At 42.6% G+C, this 23,318-nt stretch overlaps 1 protein-coding gene across 1 annotated transcript in view; it reads right to left on the bottom strand.

Annotated features, from left to right (window-relative positions):
- PPM1E (protein phosphatase, Mg2+/Mn2+ dependent 1E) overlaps nucleotides 1–23,318 on the bottom strand; it is an 86,525-nt gene that overhangs the window by 5,016 nt on the left and 58,191 nt on the right. The window contains exons 2-6 of the mRNA XM_048519204.1: nucleotides 13,709–13,827; nucleotides 3,480–3,679; nucleotides 2,919–3,107; nucleotides 2,497–2,640; nucleotides 1,825–1,918 (exon numbers count right to left, since the gene is read on the bottom strand). Coding sequence (XP_048375161.1) covers nucleotides 1,825–1,918; nucleotides 2,497–2,640; nucleotides 2,919–3,107; nucleotides 3,480–3,679; nucleotides 13,709–13,827 — 746 coding nt within the window. The remainder of the gene's footprint in view (nucleotides 1–1,824; nucleotides 1,919–2,496; nucleotides 2,641–2,918; nucleotides 3,108–3,479; nucleotides 3,680–13,708; nucleotides 13,828–23,318) is intronic.

The raw sequence follows: 23,318 nt of genomic DNA, 5'->3' as shown, positions 1-23,318 counted from the left end.
AAAGTTTAGGCTGCTGGCATGGATGAGAGATCAGTGACCTTACTTTTGAGGTAATGGGACTGCTGGGATGTAGCATGTTTATATACAAGGACAAGTTTGTCTGAGGGGAGGTATAAGAATATAAACTCTCTCGTGCAGGTCTCAGTACCCTCCGCTTCCAATTCAACTTGTTTGTTTCTAGTCCCCAACTCTGATGAAAATGTACTGGCTGAGGTGGGAGGGAAACAAACTTCAGAGCCCTTTTCAAAACTGCTTAAGATAAAAGTTGAAACCTTTGGGATCTCAAAGATTGCTCAGTGAAATCCGAAGCAGAGTCACACCCTTTCGAGACTTAGAAGGGGTAACACTGTTTAGGATTGCACAGTTAGTGACTATCTTGCAATTCTGAACCTTCTGAGGTTCAGGCCCCATGCTTCCAGAACTCAACAGCCCTACAGCTAGATTTGCACTGTGCCGGAAACGGAGGAATAAAAATGCACATTGCAGGGAATGAACCTACAAAGTCAGGCTGTTTATAAAAGGAGGGGATGCTGGGGTTGTCCCAGGAGAAAACACGTGAAATACCACCCTTTGTGGCTACAGGATGCACATTCTGCTGGCAAATGAGAACTGCTTCAGCTGCAATCAAAGCATCAGATCCCTCCAAAGGTCCAGCTTTCCACATTCTGGGCTGCTGCTGTAGTTCAATAGAACAGGTGACATGTTCTGAAGGAAAGCTAGGCAACTCTGCCCTGCTCACAACACATTCATCATGCTCTGGTCACTTTCAGCTATTAAAAGTATAGTAGAGGAATTGATAATAAAACTGCAAAGATTGTCATGCCCTTATATAAAACAGTGGTGCGACCGCACTTGGAGTACTGTGTCCAGTTCTGGTCGCCGCATCTCAAAAAGGATATTGAGGAGATAGAAAAAGTGCAGAGAAGGGCAACAAGGATGATTGGGGGATTGGAGCACCTTCCCTATGAGGAGAGGCTGCAGCGTTTGGGACTCTTTAGTTTGGAGAGGAGACGTCTGAGGGGGGATATGATTGAAGTCTACAAAATTATGCATGGGGTAGAAAATGTTGACAGAGAGAGAAATTTTTCTCTCTTTCTCTCAATACTAGAACCAGGGGGGCATACATTGAAAATGCTGGGGGGAAGAATTAGAACTAATAAAAGGAAACACTTCTTCACGCAACGTGTGATTGGTGTTTGGAATATGCTGCCACAGGAGGTGGTGATGGCCACTAACCTGGATAGCTTTAAAAGGGGCTTGGACAGATTGAAGTGGAGGAGAAGTCGATTTATGGCTACCAATCTTGATCCTCCTTGATCTGAGATTGCAAATGCCTTAACAGACCAGGTGATCGGGAGCAACAGCCGCAGAAGGCCATTGCGTTCACATCCTACATGTGAGCTCCCAAAGGCACCTGGTGGGCCACTGCGAGTAGCAGAGAGCTGGACTAGATGGACTTTGGTCTGATCCAGCTGGCTTGTTCTTATGTTCTTAGTAGAGGGCCTGGCCCATTGAAGTGGCTGGCAAAGAACCTCTGCTGTCACTTAAAGCCCTGGATCCATGAGAAGAAAAAAACTCTTACATTTACTGAACATCTCACCTATCGGTTATAATTAAGTGTATTCAATTGACATGTTATTGGTTTCACAACACTGCCACAACACACAAGAGTGGATGTTTTCAGGGCGTCTTTGAGCCCAAAATGTCTTGCCTGATTGGTCCCAGCCAATTCGACTCCACGTGTGACCAAGTGGAATTAAAATGAACAAAAAACGGAGGATAGAGAAGGGAAAATAAAATGGACAATAGGTCAGTATTTCCTACCAATAGCTCTGGAGACAGACAGACTCCCGTTGACTCGCCAAGCCCCGAACCAGACCACGCAGCCTCCAAGGGCTTCAATGCGTTTCTTCTCATCCTAAAACACATAGCAACACAGAAGGTGATCAGAGCCGTTGATGCCACCTCCTAAAGATTTTGATGTGCTCACGCAGGGATGACTCCAGATTTGGGGCAACCTGGGGCAATATCACCGCAAGTTGCCTGATAATAAGCAAAACCTACTTCTCTCCATCTGTTTCTACCATACATGTGTCGACACACCCTACCAGCTGGCTAGTGCTGGGAGGACCAGCGGCAACCAAGGCTGCCCCACTCCTTTTCCAGATACTCCTCTCAGTAAGAAGTGAGAGATCAACCTAAAGGCCTCTGTGGCCATCTTCCATCTATGGATCCTCTGCCAACCCACGGGTCTTAGCAGCTGCCCAGCCACACTGATTGACAATGCAATATTTCATCTCTGGTATAAAGAAATCTATTATAACTACAATTTTATCTCCACAAGAGACTACCTCCCATAATGATAACAATTGGTATGGCTATGCTAGCCACTGCAGCGGCCAATCTGTATCTAGTACCTGACTGACAGTCTCAGTTAAAAACGGTACGAGGATATCAGTACTTTTCTGTATGTTCTGCAATCCAAACTGTTCTCACCTCTCGATCTGGCTTGTGTGGCTTCATCAATTCCACAGCCTGACCCCTTCTCACAAGCATCACTTGGGAGTCACCCAGCCATGCTACATACAACATGTTCCCACGGATGAACGTCACCACACCAGTGGTTCCACATCGTAAGCTCTGGGGAGAAAACGTAGCTTTAGTCTTATTACAGGCAAAAAGAAGCAAGCAGACATTTCTGGTGTGAGTTATCAAACATGTAGTAATCACAGTTTTCAGGATGCTGAAGCAACTGTTCTTGTTTGTGAGATTAATTAATTCTTATCATTTAATTCTCAATGATCTATTCTTCAAGTTCAAGCCAATGAGAATAACAAGGAAAGACCATAATGAACTGGAAGCATTGCCTGCAACAGGACTCCCATTTTAATTCTTAAACGTCAGTCCACTCAATTCACCTCTCTGGCTGCCTTCTGCACAAAGCGCTCGTCTGTCACTCGGAAAGCCTTGCACAGCGCCTCTGCGGGGTCATGTTGAAACATCTCCTGATGCACCAGGTTTACGTGCAGGTGGATGGAAGCATAGATGGCAGCATCCACACCTCCGTGGCCATCAAATACTGCAAAGTAGAACTGCTCCTCTTGGTCCTGCCAAAAGAAGACGGTTGAAATGATGCGAGTGACTCAAGTAGACAACTTTAGACATTTTAAAAGAGTGCCTAATATTGGGTCCTGAAGCTACACTCGACAGACAACCAACCAGCTAACAGAAAAGTATTAACAAAAGAGACATTTGCAACACTAGAGATTCAAAAATAGGAACCTAATAAATAAATGACTGGATAGGTAACTTATCTAGCTCCGTTACTGTTATTCTCCAGCCATGTCTGTTTATTAGGCTGTTCTGCAGATCCAGAAAGTACTACATATCAAAGAATACCCTGGGAACTCCTATCTCAGAGGTCACTTGACCTATCGAGGCTGGCCCCAGTTCTCCCTTCCTCTGAGCAGGCTTTTTACCTCAAGATTGAAAAGTGTGTTGAAGTCAGGGATGCAGACGTGTTTGTCCTCCATCTTGCGTCGCATGTTTTTAATGGCGTGAATTGACGTTTCATAATAACGATGAGGTTTCCTCTGCAGGGGAAAGTCCTTCACCCAACTGCTGCAAACGTCATGGAGCTTGCTGAACACTGTGCGGGCCAACTTCACTGTCTCCACTTCTGTAAAAACACAGAAACCAACACGTGACACAATCCTTGCTAAGAATGGAGACTTCTGGTCTCTGTGGAAAGAGGGAGCCAAACTGTGTTGACCAGATACTTTGAAGAATTTTTGTCAGTTTGTATTATTTTATCAAAACTTTCAGGTATGTATAAAATGCTGTGTACTGCCACTGAGTGCCGGTGAATCTGAGCCTGTCTCTATCCCCAACACTTCTGCACTGTGTTCACGCTGTGAAAAGAGCCCTTCATGCAACTAGCAGAAGCCCCTAGTATTACTAGCGCTTGTTGCTTCACCTGTGTTTGAAGAATCGTCGCAACAGACAATAAGCAGGTATTATCTGCCCATAGTAATAGGCAGAGATGACCAGTCTTTTTCTATTTGCTCAGCAGTGGAAGTGAAAACATGACAAATAACTACAAAGCAAGTAGAGTCCTATTATTCACTTATTTTTTAAATGAATTCTACCTCCTGTTTAAATTAGCCAAAGCACCATGATCTTGAAGCCTGGAATTAATAGTGAGTCTCCTCATCAGTGAGAAGCAACTGGCCGGAAAATTCATCTGGTAAGACAACATCAGCACTCTGGAATCTGCCATATTGATGAAAATGAGATTAATCATGGGACCCAGAATATAGAAGTTCCTGCAAGCTCTTTAATCTGGCACATTCTCAACATGGTCCCCAATAGTTGGCAGGTTCATTCTTTCCAAACATCCTGACTTTCTCTTGCAGGCCCAGGAAAGCTTCTTAGTAGGCAGTGATGGCCATTTTGATACCAAAAGGTTATCAGAGCAACCAGATGGTTATTTATATGTTCATTTATCTTCATTTGAGAGACAGCAACTTGTAGTGGTTAGGAGCAGGTGGACTCTAATCTGGAGAACCGGGTTTGATTCCCTGCTCCTTCACCTGAGTCGCAGACTCTTCTCTGGTGCATCAGATTTGTTTCCCCACTCCTACATTCCTGCTGGGTGACTTTGGCCAGTCACAGTTCTCTCCAAACTCTCTCAGGCCTACCTGCCGTACAACGTGTCTGTTGTGGAAAGAGGAAGAGAAAAGGAGTTTGTAAGCCCCTTTGAGTCTTCTTACAGGAGAGAAAGGTGGGATATAAATCCAAACTCTTCTTCTTCACTCCTTCAAGGAACTCAGGGTACCATAACCCCTCCTCTTTCCAAGTTATTCTCACAACAACTTGGTTTGGTTAGGGAAAGAAACAGTCATTGCTGAACAAGGATCCATCCAAGTATTTCGGAAACACCATGCTGACTCTCTTAACACCTCTACCTGACGCAATCACCACTCATAAAACTGTGAAGCAACACTTGAAACTAGGAAGTCCCTGCTAGTCAGAAATTTGTTTTCTTTGCCACTCTTTCCAACAGATGACAAGCAGTGGCTTATTTCAGCATGGTACATTTGTGGAAATCTCTCCAACAGTGATGAAAGGTGCCCATTTGCTGGGCTGATATTAAATGCACACACCCCCTCCTGGACGGCACACACGTTGCTGGCATCATCAATAATTACAGCTTCTGATTTTTTTTTTTAGAAAACCCCCCCCCCAGCCTCCCCTCCCCCGCACAGCTGCAAATTACTCATCAATCGTTAATACTGTGCTGCAGAGCGGGGGCTGAGTCAGCTGTCATCCAGGCTACGTCATGCCCCGTTTCATCTTCCCGCCGCTGCCAGACAGCCCTCAGTGCTGCAAGGGAAGATGAATTTCATGGCTGCAGCAAGAGACCCGCCCAGCCATTTCACCCCCCAATGGAGGTTGCTAGCAGAGGACTGCTTGCAAACAAGGAGAAGAGAAGGAGGCAAAAACTCGCGGCCCCATTTCTAAGAGCTGATTTGCACACTGTCTTTAGGTGCCATGAATGAAAGCTGCAGGAATGCGCTTCTTTTCTGAAGCTAGCATGAGCCTCGGTGGAGTTACTATTGGAAATAATGGCGATGTGCATGTTATGCGCTTGGGGAGCGCCACCTTGATACATAAAGAAACTTAATGGTCTGCAGTTATCTGCCCTTGCTGTGGCTGCCCGGACAGTCTTGTCATGAAGCCTGGAATCGGTTCTTAGAAGGCGCTATACAAAGGCACGTTTCATGGACTCTGCACTCGCCAAGAACTGCAGTTGCCACAGCCACGCTTACATTATTGATCATTGCTTTTTAACTGAACATGTTAAACAAAAAGTGTATCTTTTATAGTTTTCCCTGAGGAATATTTCCTCAGAATGTAGGAGGCTGATTTTTGGTTCATCCTCACAGAAACATACTATAATGGGGATGTGTATTCAGCACAGACTCAAGCAAATCAAAATACAAGATGATCAGCAGCCGGAACAGATTCTTGAATAAGCGTTGCTTGCTGAAGGCTTCTAGCTAAACATACTCTAGCTATATTTACTGATGGAGGGCCAGCCATACACCATCACAGGTCATTTGGCCAAGTGTCTGGGGGCCCTGGTGGAATGGTAGAAACAGAGCTGCCTGAAACTTCATTCATCAAAGATGGAGATTCTGTGGCCTCTGACCATGGAGGTTCCCTTAGTCACAATAACTAGTAACTACTGATAGATCCTTTATGAATTTGTTTATGCTGTCTATGCCGATGACCCTGACTACATGCTCAGGCAGCACATTCCACATTTTACAGCAGAGTCCTGAGTGGCAGAGTAGGGAAAGGACACTGGATGCGGTGTAATCCCTGCTCAATACTGGTGTAAGTGGCATGCCAGTACCAGGGAGCCACACAGCTACGTGATGCCTAGGTTCTGACAGTCTCAGCACCAGCACTCCTGTGGCATAGAAACCCTCATCAGTGCCAATTCCCACATGCACAGATAACCTTAGTTGGCTTCCTAAGCCCTTACCACCTGGGAACAGCCCCTTTTGCTGACATGGGCTTATGCTAGTAAAAAAGGTAGTGGAGCCCATCAGGATGCATAAGGACTTTTCACTGCTGTTGGGAGAGGTCACCTATTTTCTTGCTGGGTGCGGTGTCACAGAGAGGTTGCTCTGTGCCTGGCTGCTGTGCATCCCACCGACCCTCCCGCCCAGGACTGGGCTGCCAATCACTTGCTCCGTAAAAAAGCATTTCCTTTTTCCACCCTCAATTTACTGCCCATCAGCTTCATTGAAAGCCTCTGAGTTCTAGTATTTTGGGAGAGGGAGAAAAAGTTCTGTTGATTCTCTCTGCCCTGTGCATCATTTTATTAACATTTATCATGTCCCCCCTAAGTTATTTCTTTTTTTCTCTAAACTCATAGCTCCAACCCCCTAATCATCGTCTGTACTTCTTCTAGCTCTGCAATGTCCTTTTTGAGATACAGTGACCAAAACTGAACACAGTATTCCACATGAAGCCGTACCATTGAACTATAAAGGGACATTATAAGATCAACTTTTTAAATTTTCAATCCCTTTCCTAATAATCCCTAACGCAGTTTGTCTTTTTCACCACTGCAGCACACTGAGTTGACATTTTCTTTGAACATACTATGCCTCCAAGCACTTTTTTCCTCTGTCTTAGCATGTTCAGACCCGATTAGCCTATATTTCTGAAGCTGTGATCTTCTATCCCAATGTGCCTTGAACTTCATTTCTTCTGGAGCTCTTCACAACCATCCATTATTTTCACCTGCCCAATTAATTTTATGCCATCTGCAAATCTGGCTAGTAGGTTCCCCACTCAAATGGAATATTATCCATGAGGAAGCAGTTGTTTAGGTCATTTGGGTCGAGGGACACCTTCTCCAGGAGGGAGTCTCAACCCTTCCTAAGTGACGGAATGACACCCTCCAGCAGAAAACCATTTATTACCTCCTGGACCCAGCCAACCAATCTGGCCTGACATTACACTATTAGTTTTGAGGGGCAAGAAGTAAAGCAACATGTGGTAGGCTGCACACATTGAAATACCTTGTCCACTTCATCAGACCTCACTAACTTGAAAGTCATCCCTACAATCAGAACTAGCCTGCGCTCCCATAACATCTTGAAATCGAGCCAGTCCAACTGTGATGTGAGTCATGGTGGATTCAAGCAACTTTATTGCAAAGTAATTAAAGTGGCTTTCTTCATTTTCTAGGACAACATCCTGTGCAGTTTGAGATAAAAGGAAAGCAACTTGTTCCTACTTTTTTCTGGTCTCTTCCTACCAGGAGGAAGAACCTAAAAAGAGTATGTTGAGACTGCCCTTCTGAAGGATGCATCCACTATCACATCATGATGGAGTCTGATGAAGGGTTGCACAATCATTGAAGACCGGAACCAGGTAGCTGCTCTGCAGAGCTCCAGAAGAGGGATTCCCCTGATGAAGGTCAAGAATGTGGCAACATTTCTGTTCGAATGAGCTCCAAATGTCCCAGAAAGAGGCTTGTGGACCAGTTTATAGCAGAACTTGATGGCACCTGTGACCTCTTGGCTGAACTCCTGAAGGGACATTCTTAGTCCCTTCTTCTAGTCTGAGTAGAACTCAGTCATGCAAACAACTTTTCTAAAAGAAGTATTTCTGTCCAGAAAGAAAAGCCCTTTGTAGTTCTTAGATTTCTGAATCTCCTTAGTGCAGGGTCCTTTCAGCTTGTGAGGTGGGATTCAGAAAGTAAGTGGGGAGGGCCAGATCTTGGTTGAGATGAGACCCAGAGCCAAATTACAAGTGACCAAGGGCACAGGTACATCCCATGGCACCTGTAGTTCTTTAAAAACTGTCATGAGATCCCAATGCAGACTGCGAGTGCGGTGCAGTTGCCCCAGATCACCCCTTCCCACCCATGCCTTTTCAGTTATCACCCAGATATCTAGTGGTAAAGAAAGCCTGAACCTAACGGTGCAGCAGTCACAAGCCCTCCCAGGTGAGCAGAATGCCGTAGAAAAGCTAAGAACATAAGAACAAGCCAGCTGGATCAGACCAGAGTCCATCTAGTCCAGCTCTCTGCTACTCGCAGTGGCCCACCAGGTGCCTTTGGGAGCTCACATGCAGGATGTGAAAGCAATGGCCTTCTGCGGCTGTTGCTCCCGAGCACCTGGACTGTTAAGGCATTTGCAATCTCAGATCAAAGAGGATCAAGATTGGTAGCTACATTGCATATAGGCTGCCTCAGGCTAAGGGCTCAAACAATTTGCTTATGAGATGGCAAAGACAAGCAGAAGGTCCCCAGCAGCTATTGTTGATGTTACTGGAGGGCAGGAGGAAAGCACTGTGAAACATGTCCACTGTGAAACATGTCCACCTGGTGGATAAAATTTCCTTGCATCAAGAATATCTCCCTCAGGGCATCCAAGGCTAATGCTCAAAAAGAATCCCCCAAGCGACCAACTTCAGAGTGTCGGGGTACATTACCTTGAAATGATATTGAGACTGGAGGTTCAGATCCTCGGGCAGGCAGAGAGATTTGCCCTTGGATTGGTGGAGAACCTTATTAAACCAAGGCTGCCTTGTCCAACATGGACTGGTTAGGATACAGCCAAGAAGGAGACACAAAATGAGCAACTCCAGATACATACTAGCCTCTGACTTCTACTGGTTCTTAAGCTGGGCATAAGATTCTACCAGCTGCCATACAGTGACGGATGCAAATTTATGTTCTCATGCAGTTAATTGCTACATCCGTGTTCTTAGTACTCTACATTATAAGTTTAAAAGGCATTCTGAGTACAGCAGCGACAGGAATTTCCATTTAAAACACCAGTTTCCTAAGATATTGCATGTACGTGATTAGTTTGAAAAATGTCAACATTTCCTTGGAGACCGTCAAATATTTATGCGAATTTAACAGATCTCTATTTGGAACTTAATGAGAGCTGCTCAGCCAGAACAATGACAAATCTGCTTCACTCACCTGCATGGGATGGGAAAGACTGCAACGCCTACGAACTAGGAGAGCTGTGCCATCCAGCTTCTCACCCACCATTCTAAATTCTGCTACAGTCGAGGACTTCACTTTTATATTTTAAGCAAGAGTAAGGCAGGGAAGGATGATGATACATTTTCCAAGCTGAACAACAAATGTCTTGTCAGCTTGTCCTGTGGGATGCTGTCATTCACAATAACAAGTGTTCCAGGGAGGAAACTAAAGCAACTTAGTCAGCAGAACTCTGAATGAATTATGGTGTGGCGAGCTGGTGGATGGAAAGTTTTGCAGCATCATAAAGGTGAACAAGTGAGAAGGATCAAGTTTATTTCCCTCTTTAATATTGGGCAGTAGGGAGAGCGAGAAACCCCATCCACCCCCACCCCCTTCTGAGCCTGCACACTATTGCACATGCCCAAGGCAAAGGTTGCAGATTTTCCCTTAGTTCTTTTGAAAAAGTACCACATTAAGTTAAAAGGCACTTATTGAAGGAAAGGAAAGTGGGCTGTGTGACTGCATATACGGCCAGTCAAAGGTACAAATGACAGGAAAGCAACCTGTTTTAATTTGTGGTGGTTTCAATGCATCACACAAATGAGAACAAATCAGCAAGCAGGACGACCTCATGCAGGGCAGTCACATGAGGAAAGCACTGGCATTCGCGGCCAAGTTTTACACAAAGGCAGAAAGCCAAGAGTAGGTGGCCACCCTGCAGGGTTCTGAAGTAGAAATCCCTTCTTCGAAAGGTATGGACGTTGCCACACCTCTCATGCAATATCTCTCACAGCAGTTTGTGAGCCAGCTCATAAAATAGCATTTAATACCCAAATGGGAAGAGCCATTTTGCCCTGTTAGGTCCAAAACGACATAAGAAGGGAAGCAGTTTTTCAAGAAGTAGTCATCTTATCCTAATAGGATGCTAGTAGTACCATTCTAGCATCCCCTGAGTGAAGAATGCTTCTGCCTTGTAAGATGGCTTATGAAAGAGCAGCAGAACCAAATCCCACTTGCAGAGAAAACTAGAAGACAAGGAGATGTCAGGTTTAAATTTGTGTAGAGGTAATACAGTCAGAATGCAAAGTACACACTTCACTAGATTTCCTGGTTGAGTATATGGCACCACCTATACCCTGCAAGACAAAGGTAGCTGAAAGCTCAAACTCTTGGAAAGGGTGTAGCGAAGTGAGCTCTTTGGCGTATCATACCTTGATAAGGGTAATCATTTATGTGCTCCTAGTGATGACCTCCCGGGGCAAAGGAAAAATTGGAACCCAAGGCTCCGCTTAAATTCCAAAGGAATGGAGCATGGAGAACCAGGCTGTTGGAATAGCTACATTTCTGAGAAGCAGTAAAATAGGACCTTCTGGTCTATAGACTACCTGAAAGATTTAGATTAGTGGGAGACTGCATACCAGAGTTGTTTGCTTGTGACCTGGGAGGTTAGAGAGGGGAGCCCCATTGATGTTGCAGCAGAATGCAGTTGCCACATTCTTTCCAAGAATTTCAGGCTACTCTTATCTTGTTTTCAAGCATTAAATTAGTGTATCACACCTATGCATGCCAGCAAATAGCTGTAGATGTGGCCACGACCTGAGCTACAGACAGCTACATAACAGGAGGTGGTGATTACATTGGAAGGCAGAACATTTTGTCCTTGTAGTCAAGTCCTTTTTGTCTAATAAGCGATCAAGGATAGCAGCAATTTTTTTCCACAGGAAATACGGATAAGCATGCCAGTGTTGTTAACAGCTTGCAGAGACAACAGATCAAAAGAGTAAATCTTCCTCCCAGCTTCCTTCCTTCCTTATCTGTAGGCACAGAGTATGGAACATGATGGCCCATGCCTTAAGCCACTTCTACAACTGTTGAGTTGAACAGGGGAATCAGAGAACATACCATAGGCTTGACCACTGAAGGCAGAAGAATTGGAGATCAAGACACTATAGTGGTAGGCAGAGTACTTGGATAAGATGCTGTCTTCAAAGTCATAGATTAAATGGAGCCAGGTGGACGATGATGAGAAAGATGCAGAGATCTCAATTGTTGAGGTGAACAGGAGTCAACAAACAAGTGGTTGTGGAAAGACTTGGGAATGACAAAATACAGTGGAACAAACATCCCAGCCACTGGCATGGTATCCTTCATAGTCTCAATAATGTGGTCAATAGCATGGCAAGTAGTATTGATCCGAAGGATTGATAGTCAACAGAGCAATATCAAATCCAGGCAAGAGAACTCTGAGTACTGATGCTGCAAGGGAAGCCTGACTCTAGTCATGAGGCCTGCCTTAGTAGAACAGTGAGTGGTTCCTCCATGGGAGATTGAGTATAGGAAGGACATCCTTGGATGAGTCATCAGTCCACCCATAAGAGGAAAAGAACTACAACTTTGATATCTGATGGACATTCCCTAACAATGGAGGGAGTACATGGATCTAGAGGAAGTTCTCTGATTTTGTCCAAGACAGTGTCCAGCAGCTCAGGGTCTAAGGCATGGGAAATCCATAAAGAAGGTAATGCCAAAGCCATCATAATGAGAGATGGAACCATTTGTTTGGTCACCTCTGAGTGATGCGTTGCCCTTTTCTTTGAAATTGGAGGAAGCGGTAGGCAGCTCAGTTTCTGCAGGTTAGTTTTAACGAGACTCGCTGACTATGTATCTCATGGTATCTGATGGGTCCAGAGGCCGGATCACAATCAGGGACATTCAATTTCAGGTTGGTTTAGGTACACAGCAAACTAACCCAGTTGAAACCATAGAAACCAATTCAGACTTCTTGTCATGCACATTAAATGTTTTTGCTAAAGGCATGGCACACAGTTGAAAAGAAAGCTTGTTCTCTAATTTTTGACAATATCTACAGTCAACAACAGTTCCCCTCGCCAAGGCAGATTCGGTGGAGGACACCTCACCCTGACACTGTAAGCAGTGGCGTAGCGCCCAGGGGACATGGGGCGTTTTGCACCAGGCGCGCACCAGTGTGGGGGTGGATGGGGTGTGGCAAGGGGCACAGGGCACACACGTACCCTGGGCGCAGTTCCCCCTTGCTACAGTTCTGACTGTAAGCACCTCTTATCGTAAGTCTTATACTGGTGGAGAGGAAAACATTTTTTTTGTTCACAAAATGTCCCCCAAAATAGCTAGTAAGGCAAGGACTGGTAGAAGGAGAAACAGTCAGAAAAAAACTAAGCCCACAGTTGGAAGAAGAGAAAGATTTCACTCTCACAGAGAAAATTCAAGACAAAAAATTCCGCTCAGCCCAAAGTGATCAGTTAATCCCATACTATAAACAAACTAATATAATACACATTTATACATATTAATATTAAAAATCAACCATTTTAGACCAAATATTGCTGTGATATTTCACATTTTTGTTTCTTGTCTACTGAAGGCAACTCATTCTATGGCAACATTATTACTTCACTCCATATCTCAATGTGTGACACCGATGTTGCATTTAATTTTTGAAGGATTTTTAAAAAGTGATTACTGAGGCTTGTAGAATGCAGAGCTATGACCTTTTCAAGCAGTACCAGTAAGAAGGTGTCTTCCCCCACACTGAGTTTAGTGGAATTTAAAAAAACATTCTAATGTAAAATTAATTTGTCTTATTAATTTCTAACCAAACTGGCATGATACTTGGTCATAGCTGTAACATATATGCTAAATTTGCACTTACTTCTCTAACAGCTTATTATGTCTGATGATCCCTACCCAAAAACTCTATTAAATATCCAATAACTGCAAAGAATTATGGTTTGTTTTGTTTTGCATTCATTAGAATTTGAGGTCTAAAGAAGTTTAACATTATTTCCTACCAGATTGTTTTCTGGCAAGACTGATGCAGGGAAATTAAGCAAAGTAACAAAAAAAGATGGGAGGAGGGAGAATTATAACTGCTCCACAGATCCTAAACTGGTCATTTAATATTTTGATCCCTTGCGTGCCTGAGACATAACCTGTTATAGGATGCAGGGAAGAATTTAAATCACCCACTTGGGATAGGGATGAGAAACTGCCTCATAGGAAGATATATGACCTACTTCTGTAGGACAGTGATGGTACCATGCTGATCTTGGGACTAGGTAACAATGAGGTGGTTGAATGGAACACACACACAACACATACACACACACACACACACAGTAATTTATTATATGTATAGGCACTTACGTATGATCCCATCTGGGCTATCCTCATGCTTGGGTAAGTAGTGTGCGGAGAGATCACTCTGAAGTACTTCATCTGCTGTTGCACGAGCTAAAGCAGCCGCCAAAAGTGAAGGGCAATTACTGGAAGAGAAAGGATACAAGATAATTCATTTTAGGTAATAAGCATACCCACACCTTGAAAACAGCAGCTTTTTATTAAAGGGTATAGTCACTGTGCATTGTATTTTAAAAAAATCTTATATATACCCACAGCCAATCGAGAGGGAGACAGAGCTTCACTCTACCTTCAACATGATGACTCTCAGCTTGGGCATACCCTTCAATCCAACTAATTAGTCCTTAAACAAGGCTTTCCCCCCCTATAATAACTGAGATGGGCTGGGTGGTGGATTCTCACCTGATTAGCACTTCTTTGCTGATGTGACAAGGAAGAGGGAGAATAAGAGTTGGTTTTTATATCCCACTTTCTTTACATTTTATGGAGTTTCAAAGTGGCTTACAAACTCCTTTTCCCTTCCTCTCCCCGCAACAGACACCTTGTGAGCCAGGTGGGGCTGAGAGAGTTGGACAGAACTGTGACTAGCCCAAGGTCACCCAGCAAGCTTTATATGTAGGAGTGGGGAAACAAATCTGGTTCACCAGAGCTTTCTCACACCAGCCAGGAAGCTTGAGAGCAGAGACAGCAGCATGCCTGTTTCCACCAGCTAATGGATGATACTACAAGCAGAGAGCACAGAGATTAAGGATCCCCCACGCCCATACACCCAGTTTGCCAGGCTGCTTGTAGACCAGTGGGCCAGCTGATGGGAACTGCATCTATCTTCTCTCCCATCCCCCAGCATCTGTTATCTGTTCCAACTGCTGCCCTGCTCAGTTCTTCCAGCTGATGCTGAGAAGGACAGGCTTGCAGCTACCAAAACAATAACCTGTCATTGTCTCAGAGGCAACTGTGCTCCTCCAGATATTCTTTTGAAGCAAGGACATCTTACAGCACACTCACTCTAACTGTTAGAGCTCAGAACAAGCACTGGACGGCAGCAACAGCTTTCTAATTTCACTCCTTGCATTCAGACATTCTCCTCTGAACAGCTTAGGTTATCTCTTAGGCGAAAAAAACCTATAAACTTAGAATGCTATTCCATTAGAGATTTTTAACTTAGATGTACATGCTAGGTCTCTCAGCTGTTTCAATATTCAGCATTTCATCTTCATGTAAGTTATTCCCAGCAATACCATCCTGTCAAGCTGAAAAACACTACCCCTTTAACTTAAATGCCAACAACACAAGGCCTTTCCTAACATCAGCAGCCATGCAATCCACCCACACAGCTACTTCAAAGTTCACTAATATGCATGGTAATAAGCCACAATCATCAAGGGATATTAATTGTCCATAGCTGGCTTTTCCAAGCACTAGAAGATGATTCCTCAGATACTGTTTAACCTAAAACAAAGATGCTGAGACTCAGTATCCATCAGCAAAAATTAACAAACTGGTACATGGACCTGCCCTCTCATTTTCCAATAAACAGAGAATCCAATTTTTCAAACATAGCTTATATATATATAAACAGGACATATATATATATATATATATGTCCTTGCTTCACACTGGACTATATATATATATAGCTGAGCTCCTTGGGGGAGGGCAGCATAGAAGTTTAATAAATAAATAAATAAATAAAATCACCTATTTTGGATGCACTTGGGATGAACAAAAGGTTTTGTTTACACATTTATCATGAACTCATGCAACCCTGTTAAAGGCACAGAGTTGTACTACTTATATAATGTACTCATGAGAATTAGACTTCAGCAAGAGTTATCAAGGCAGGCTGTTGGAAGTTTAAACGTTTTTAAAATAATGGTAAGATAATAATGTATGTGCTTTTCTTCAAGAAATCCACATTTAGTCCTAAGATGGGCCAAATTCTGAAACCAGACTCTGCAAATTAAGTACCTTTGTTGTATGTGTGATTATATTTTGTGATTTATAGAAGGACATGCAAGTCTCTTTCATGTGTATAATACTTGTTTACATGCTTGAGTGTGTGGTTTCACACTGGACTCCAGACAACCTCCTAACAGGACAGTTATATAGCAACCTTTCATTAAAGTGAGGGGGGGGGTTTCTTTCAATTAATTTCTACTTTCAATTAATTTCTACTGGTCTTAATATCAGGAAATTAAAAGATCATATGGTAGTAATAAAAGCTTTAAAAAACACAGGTTAGCCTTCATGTGACAATCACAGGGTAAGCACAAGAAGTCAGAATTCACTACCACTCCTCCTGATCACAGCCTAAACAAAAAATTCACTCCACATGTTGATCTACCAACAATCTACCAAGCCATAGCACATTTACCTCTGCACTGAACATACAGTCAAGGTTTATTTGTCAACTTTGCTGGTTAAGATGAAGAGGAAAACAATCCCAGGAAGGCTCCCTTTCTCTGTCAGGATATTCTCTTCTAATAATACCAACAGATGGCAATAGAATTAATTGCCTTTGACATCTGTACATTGTAAATCTTCTTAGGAAGGCTTTCTAGAACCGTGCAAAGCAAGCAGCGAAGTGATCAGCTATGGAAGTTGCTCTCAACTAGTAAGAATCAAAATGTCTTTCCAGCAGCTTTTGTTAAAGGGTTGTAAATGATTATTTTTTGCACTTGTCAAGCTAGACTTGCCAGCATTCTATCCGCCAGACAATGAAATGGTCCCAGTTGTTACACTGCAATAAGCCCACATCATTCCATCTTCTGTATTGGCCTGGACCTACCTTCAGTTTAACTGGTAATAAAAGCAGTAAGAAAAACTGCAATAGTAATAAAACTGGTAATAAAAAACATTTTCATTTCCCCCGTGTGATATTCCCTTGCAATGTGTCAAAATGAATACTTGTATTGCCCATGATGTGCATGTTTTTCCCTATGTATTAAAAGCAAGCATCATATGTAAAGAGCTCTGGTGGGACATGGCTCCAAGGTGAGGTTGTGTACTAGTGAATACCACTAGAATGAAAAAAGCTCTGCCAAGTAGAGGAATTAGAGAAGGAATTCCCAACAGTAAGGGATAAGGATGAAGGTCAGTGTAGGTTACTATTCTGCTTCTATTGTACAAAATACCAAAAGCTTTGGCTCATTCATTGGTTTCCTATCTGACCTTGAAAAAGTCAATATTTCTCAGCCTTCACTCCCCAGCTATAAGAGTACAGAGGGAACAGAAGGCAGCATGAAGACAAAAGACTGTGAACATTAAAAGCACCAAAAAAGACCAACAAGCTGTGATAGTAGTCAGCCTGAAGATTGCTATCAGTTAAATTTGTAAATGACACAGAGCATACTTTGTTTTGAGGCTATTTCGATTTCTGTGTGTATCTAACTTAAAACATATGTCAGTTATGAATGGTAGCTTGTTTAACTAAGTTGTAGGACTCTGTATACCAGTGTGTGTGTGTGTGTGTGTGTGTAAAGCAGCATCAAGTTGCAGTTTACTTATGGTGACCTCAGCAAAGGACTGTCATGGCAATTGAGAAGTCGAGGTGGTTTGTCACAGCCTTCCTCTGCAGAGTCTTCCTGGTGGTCTCCCTTCCAAGTGCCAACCCTGCTGAGCTTCTGAGGTCCAATGAGATCAGGCTATATCAGGCCACCTTCCCTCCCAGGATTGTATACTTCCCACAAAATCTCAGGAAGTCATAAATAGTGAGTCCGGGAAATATTCTAAGTATTTAAAATTAATTTGTTAAAATGCAAATGATTGGCTGACGGTCCAAGTATTAATAAAATATTTAATTTATTCTGAGTTCTATTGAACCAAATATGCTTGCTTCCTAACAAGCATTGCTAAAAAGAATTTCCTGGGGATGATGATGAAGGAGTAGTAGTCTGGATTCATGTTCTGTCTTTCTTTCCTGTAAGAAGTCTCAAAGCAGCTTACCAGTTCCTTCCCTTTCCTCTCCTCACAACAAACACCTTGTGAGGTAGCTGGGGCCTGAAGGTTTGAAAGCTGGGACTGGCAGAGTGCCAGCAGGACAGGTGTGGGAGTGGGAAACAAATCCAGTTAACAGAATGAGTTTGCTGCTCATGTGTGAGTAGAAGTCAGCCAGGTTCTTGGAATATTTGGGTGGTGGACAAGTATATCCCTGATCACTTAATTTATATTTCTGTTTCCACCGGAGAATTGGTAAAAGAAATGACTCATTTCTTTTAATAAGATTTGTTCCTAGGTAAAATAAAAAGTCATCTTTATTTGTCAGTGGCAGTTTTATTTATTTGAACATGCCATCTTAAATAAAATTTATCTTATATAAAATTTCAAGTAGATACAGGTGCATTTAACTGGGGTAAACGATAGATGGTCAGTTAGCTGAAAGTTCTTAAATTGATCCACAGTGCTAATATTTTTACGTATTTTCTGCAGTTGTGTTTTTAAGGAGGCATAGGACCACCAAAGGCCTTTGGCCTTTCCCTAATGCTAGAAGGTGGTTATATTATCCAAAGTTGTTTGACTCAGAGATGATCAGAAGAGCATCCCACTTTGCTGTGGCCCGTGGCTTTAACCCAGATAAGCTTATTTGCACTCATAAAGCAGCCACTTGAGAGAGTGCCATTGGGATGTGCTGTAGATTCTCTCTCTTCTCAGTGGGCATCATATACACTGGCCTGAGTCAGATCTAAACTACGTTGTCTTGTGGTGCCTCCACAGCAGGTGAAATCTCTGATTTTTTAAAGGCTCACAGCGCTGGCAAAATGGGAGGATGCATTTTTCTGATACATGGTGAAAACTTCTGGGTGGGGGAGAGAACAGATTAATCTTTTAAAAGGTGGTGAAAAGCCATCTGAAATGACAGTGTAGAGACAGCAAAGGAAGCCTGATAAAACCAATTTCTGGAAAAGTTGAAAATATGTTACTGGATGAAGCTGCTATCTGTAAAGTGTCATAAGAAGGGATAGACAGTTGCACAGTTAAGTACAAGATTAATCTTTCCTTGCAACAGTTGCTACAGGAAACAAATCTCACAGAACACCATCTGAATACTACATGACTTCTGATTTGTAATACCTACAGTTGGTGCACAAGCATGTCTCCGCCTAAATAGTTAATGTTTATAACCTTGCTTACAGTTTAAAAAAAATTTCAGCATAGGTGGATGTATGAAGACAAAACACAGAGAACAAAATATACCGCAAATGTCGTCATCTGGGTTTTCTTTTGGAGGTGACCTGGGCTTAATTATTCTATGCTGTATTGTTGTAGAAAGAGAGGGCACTGTTGCATGGTCCTGACAAGAGGAATTAGAGGGAAGAAGTGTGCAGAGTATGCTTTGAATCTGCATGCCACACTAAAGTGCCTGGAGAAATGCATACAGCCATTAGCATCTGTTTAGTTTTTCATGGCATGGAGCATTTGGGAAATGCAGTCTGGGGTCCAAAGAATATTTCAGCCTATATTCCCAAACTTAGCTCATTTATACTGCTCTCTTTAGTTACTGATTTATTTGTACACCACCTTTTTCCTCAATGGAGACCCAATGGGTGCTGTATTATTGGTTTCCGAGGGCTGCCGGCGTGTTCCTGGCAACAGCATTCTCTCTCCTGGCGTTTATTCACCATCTGTGGCTGGCATCTTCAGAGGATCATCTGAGGATCCTCTGAAGATGCCTGAACCAGCGATCTGAAACTCTCACTAACAACCTAACTCCAATACAACCTATTGAAAGCCTTCGACAATACAGAGACCCAATGGGTTTACATCGTTCTCCTTTCTTCCGTTTTATCCTCCTTTCTTCCATTTTATCCTGCGAGGTAGGTTAGGCAGAGAGAGTAAGACCAAGCCAAGGTTACCTAGAGAGCTTCTATGACACAAGTGGGGATTCAAACCCCAGTTTTCCAGATACTAATTTGACATTTTTAACTGCTGCACCACACTGGTTCTCACTGTATCAGGAATATATTGGTTATATCAGGAATATTGCTGATCCACAAACTTCTGAAGTTGACCCATTATTCTTGCCAAAGTGTGTTCAGTGTTATTCCATGGCCTACAAACATAAATTAAAAAAAAACCCACATTACATTTTATTTTATTTATTATATTTTGTCTCTGCGCTCCTCGAAGACCTCAGAGTGATGAACAACAGAACATATAAATAGAGAGCATAAATAGAATCAATAGTATCAGAAGAGTTAATTATGAATGAAGTCATTTAAATAAATGGCTCTATACATTAAGACCAAACCCCCATTTAAAATGCAGATCCTAATACCAATTACAACAGATGGCATCCTACTAACAGTCCCTAAGAGAGGGGCGTAGGATCCACAGGTGTTATAAAGGGGCATCAAGGCGGAATAAGGCCGGTCCCAGGCCCGTGAGGTGGCTGGTGCTGCAGGCCCTGCAGAGCTTATTAAGACTACCTTGGGGCCTGCGCCAGCTGGAGGTAGAGCACGTTCCACCAGGCAGGGGAGGCCAGAGCTATGGAAGGCTCTGGCCTGGGTGGAAGGCCAACCCACATCGTCTGAGGGAGCCAGGGATCACCAGCACCTTGGCCTCTGCTTTTGGCCGCAGAGGGGCGATTCCTAGGACATATGGGGCGGGCAGTCCACTTGAGTCTGACGGAGGTCCCAGGCCTTTGAGCATGTTTACTTAGCACTTAAATCCTTATATTACATTTTTCCTTATGAGCTGCACTGGTTCACAGACACACACACATAACCATGCTCCACTCCTCCTCATGTCTCATACCAGAGAATCAATGTGGGGTATTGTTTAGAATGTCGGATGAAACTGGGGGCACTCAAGTACAAATTGCCATTGATGAAGCTCACCATGTGACCTTGAGCCAACCATTCTCTCTCAACCTAACCCTATGGCTGGGTGCAGGAGAACCATGTGTGTACACACTTGCATACCTGCCTGCGCCCTTTACACAGTTCAAATGTTATTTAACTAGGCAGAAGAGGAAGTTTGCCTCAGCTGGCTTGTGAGCCCAATAAGCCCTCTCATCAAAGGGTTGAATCCAGCCCCTGGTCTGCATGTTTAATACCCCTGATGTATACCTTTTTGAACTTTTTAAAGGAAGGATAGGATTATTATTATTATTATTATTATTATTATTATTTATTTATTTATTTGATAAACCGCCCTACCCCCGAAGGGCTCAGGATAAAAGCAGAACTGTTAGAAATGCATACCAGTTCATCTCTACTTTGAGGCAACTAGGTGGTCTGAACCCATAGGAGTTAGGGACTCACAATTTCACTTTTTTTTTCTTTTTAATGATTAAAAATAACACTATTGGAAAACTTGAGCATTGTGGACAAGGATCATTGTGATTCTCATCCCATGTATCCAGTGAAATTCAGACAAAGTACTACTCATTCTAGAACAGGGGTCTGCAACTTGCGGCTCTCCAGATGTTCATGGCCATGCTGGCAGGGGCGGATGGGATTTGTAGTCCATGAACATCTGGAGAGCACTGGTCTAGACCCTGTTTTTCAAGAATCTCGATCTGGGGCATGTCTGCATGTAACTGTTAATGGAGTGCAAATGTGTTGTTTGGACAGATACCAAGTCTGTGGCAATACTATGCTGAAAGACTGAAGACATAAGAAACAAGAAATGCTGTGCAGGGTCAGAACAAAGGCCCATCTGGTCCAGTGTTCTGTTCACACAGTAGTCAAGCAGCTATCTGTAGGAAGAAAGACAAATAGAAAGACTTGCACCAGCAGATCCTGCCTGGACTCCTCCTCTAAAGAGCAGTTGGGAGAGGGGTGGTGGAGAGTCCTTGCACCCCAGGAGCCATTTGGATTGGTCACAGCATTTGGCACACCAAGACAACTAGACATAAGAACAGTTTTTTCCCGAATGCCATCACTCTGTTGGCTCCTACAAGTAATTTCCCTTCGATAATGTCAAACTATTTTATTATATATTTATTATATAATTACTGCGCACTACTTTTTCATCATTCACAATACCCATCTCCTCCCAATTACTTGACTGTATGACTCATAGCCTGTACTGGCTTGTTTTTCATTTTATTTTATGATTTTACATTTTATGTTTTTATTACTATTGATTGTTTCCTGATTGCTTACTAGACCTATAGGACAATCATTAAGTGCTGTACCTTATGATTCTTGACAAATGTATTTTCTTTTATGTACACTGAGAGCATATGCACCGGAGACAAATTCCTTGTGTGTCCAATCACACTTGGCCAATAAAGATTCTATTTCTATTCTATTCCTACCTGTATCATATTTCAAATGTATTTGAAATATAATTCGGATTGCCAAAGAAAGCATAACTGGGAATGGCAGAACTGGACAAATTTTACAGTAAGATACTTTAAAAATGACACCATAATTTTTCACTGCAGCAAGTAGTTTTGTGGAAATCTGAAAGAATGCTGCTTAATCAACACAGCAAATACAAGGAAAAATAATGCTGACATTAACTAATACAGGTAACTTGTATTCCTGTGTTAACATGTCACTACAAGAATTAAGCCCCATGTTATCCTCAAAAAGACCACGAGATAAATAGGGCTAGGAGATTGTGCCTGGCCGAAGTTTGCCCAATGAGCTTCATTGCTTAAACAGGTATCTCCCATTCATTTAACCCTTTATCCACTATTGTGAACTTGTTCTCTAGTGTTGTATTCTGATAGCCAAACATTCAAATACACTTTAAATTTAAGCTTACTTCTGATACTTACTTTAAGCTTAATTCTTCTTCCCATTCCAGCTCTGTTTGTTTTCTTGAGAGGTGTTACTTTTCAAACAAAATCAATGTTCAGATTTCATTATAGTTGAGCAAGCTCTTTGCACCTTCTCTCAAATCCCCAGTACTCAAACTGCACTGTCACTCAGGGCTGTACATTTCCCCTCTGTCTCACACCATCAATAAATGTCAGATGCTGCTATAAACCAAGAATATCTGACAGCCCCAGGTGGGATAGACAAGAGGTTGTTTCAACTGTGTGGGCGCTGGGCCAAGTAAACAGAAAGTCAGCTAGACAAAGAAACAAACTGTACCAGAGTGTGGTGAGCAGAACTGATGGGAAACTCAGAAAGCCAAGAAGACTAGCTATAATTCAGAAAATGAAAGCTGATATGGATTTGTGTCTGCAGGAGAAGTAGAGTACTTGGAATTAAATGTCTTGTATCATTACAAAATTTGTCCTTATTTACACTACACTGTCTCCCCCTTCCCCATCAGAAACATTGCTAATGTCAGAAAAACAGGGACATCACATTAACGATAATGATGACACACAGATTCAATAGCTATTTCTCTTTTGAAAACAAACTTTTTTTAAAAAAAAGCAGTGTAAATTAATAAACTGCAGCAAGTTCACACAAGAGGAAATGGAAAGACAGCACCACAATTTCCTGGAGACTGTTTATTTTATTTATTTTTATTTTATTTATTTTTTTCAACTTATATACCACCCAACCCCCGAAGGGCTCTGGGCAGTGAACAACATAACATTCAAATACAAATAAACATATGTTACTCACAGTAACTATAAATCGACGTCCTTCAAAGCACCCTATCATTAACAGACTTGTTCAAGTCTTGCTAACTGAGGCCTTTCCCA

The sequence above is a fragment of the Sphaerodactylus townsendi genome, linkage group LG16 (assembly GCF_021028975.2).
Source record: "Sphaerodactylus townsendi isolate TG3544 linkage group LG16, MPM_Stown_v2.3, whole genome shotgun sequence".
Lineage (NCBI taxonomy): Eukaryota > Metazoa > Chordata > Lepidosauria > Squamata > Sphaerodactylidae > Sphaerodactylus > Sphaerodactylus townsendi.
This window is presented reverse-complemented; position numbering and strand designations above follow the sequence as displayed.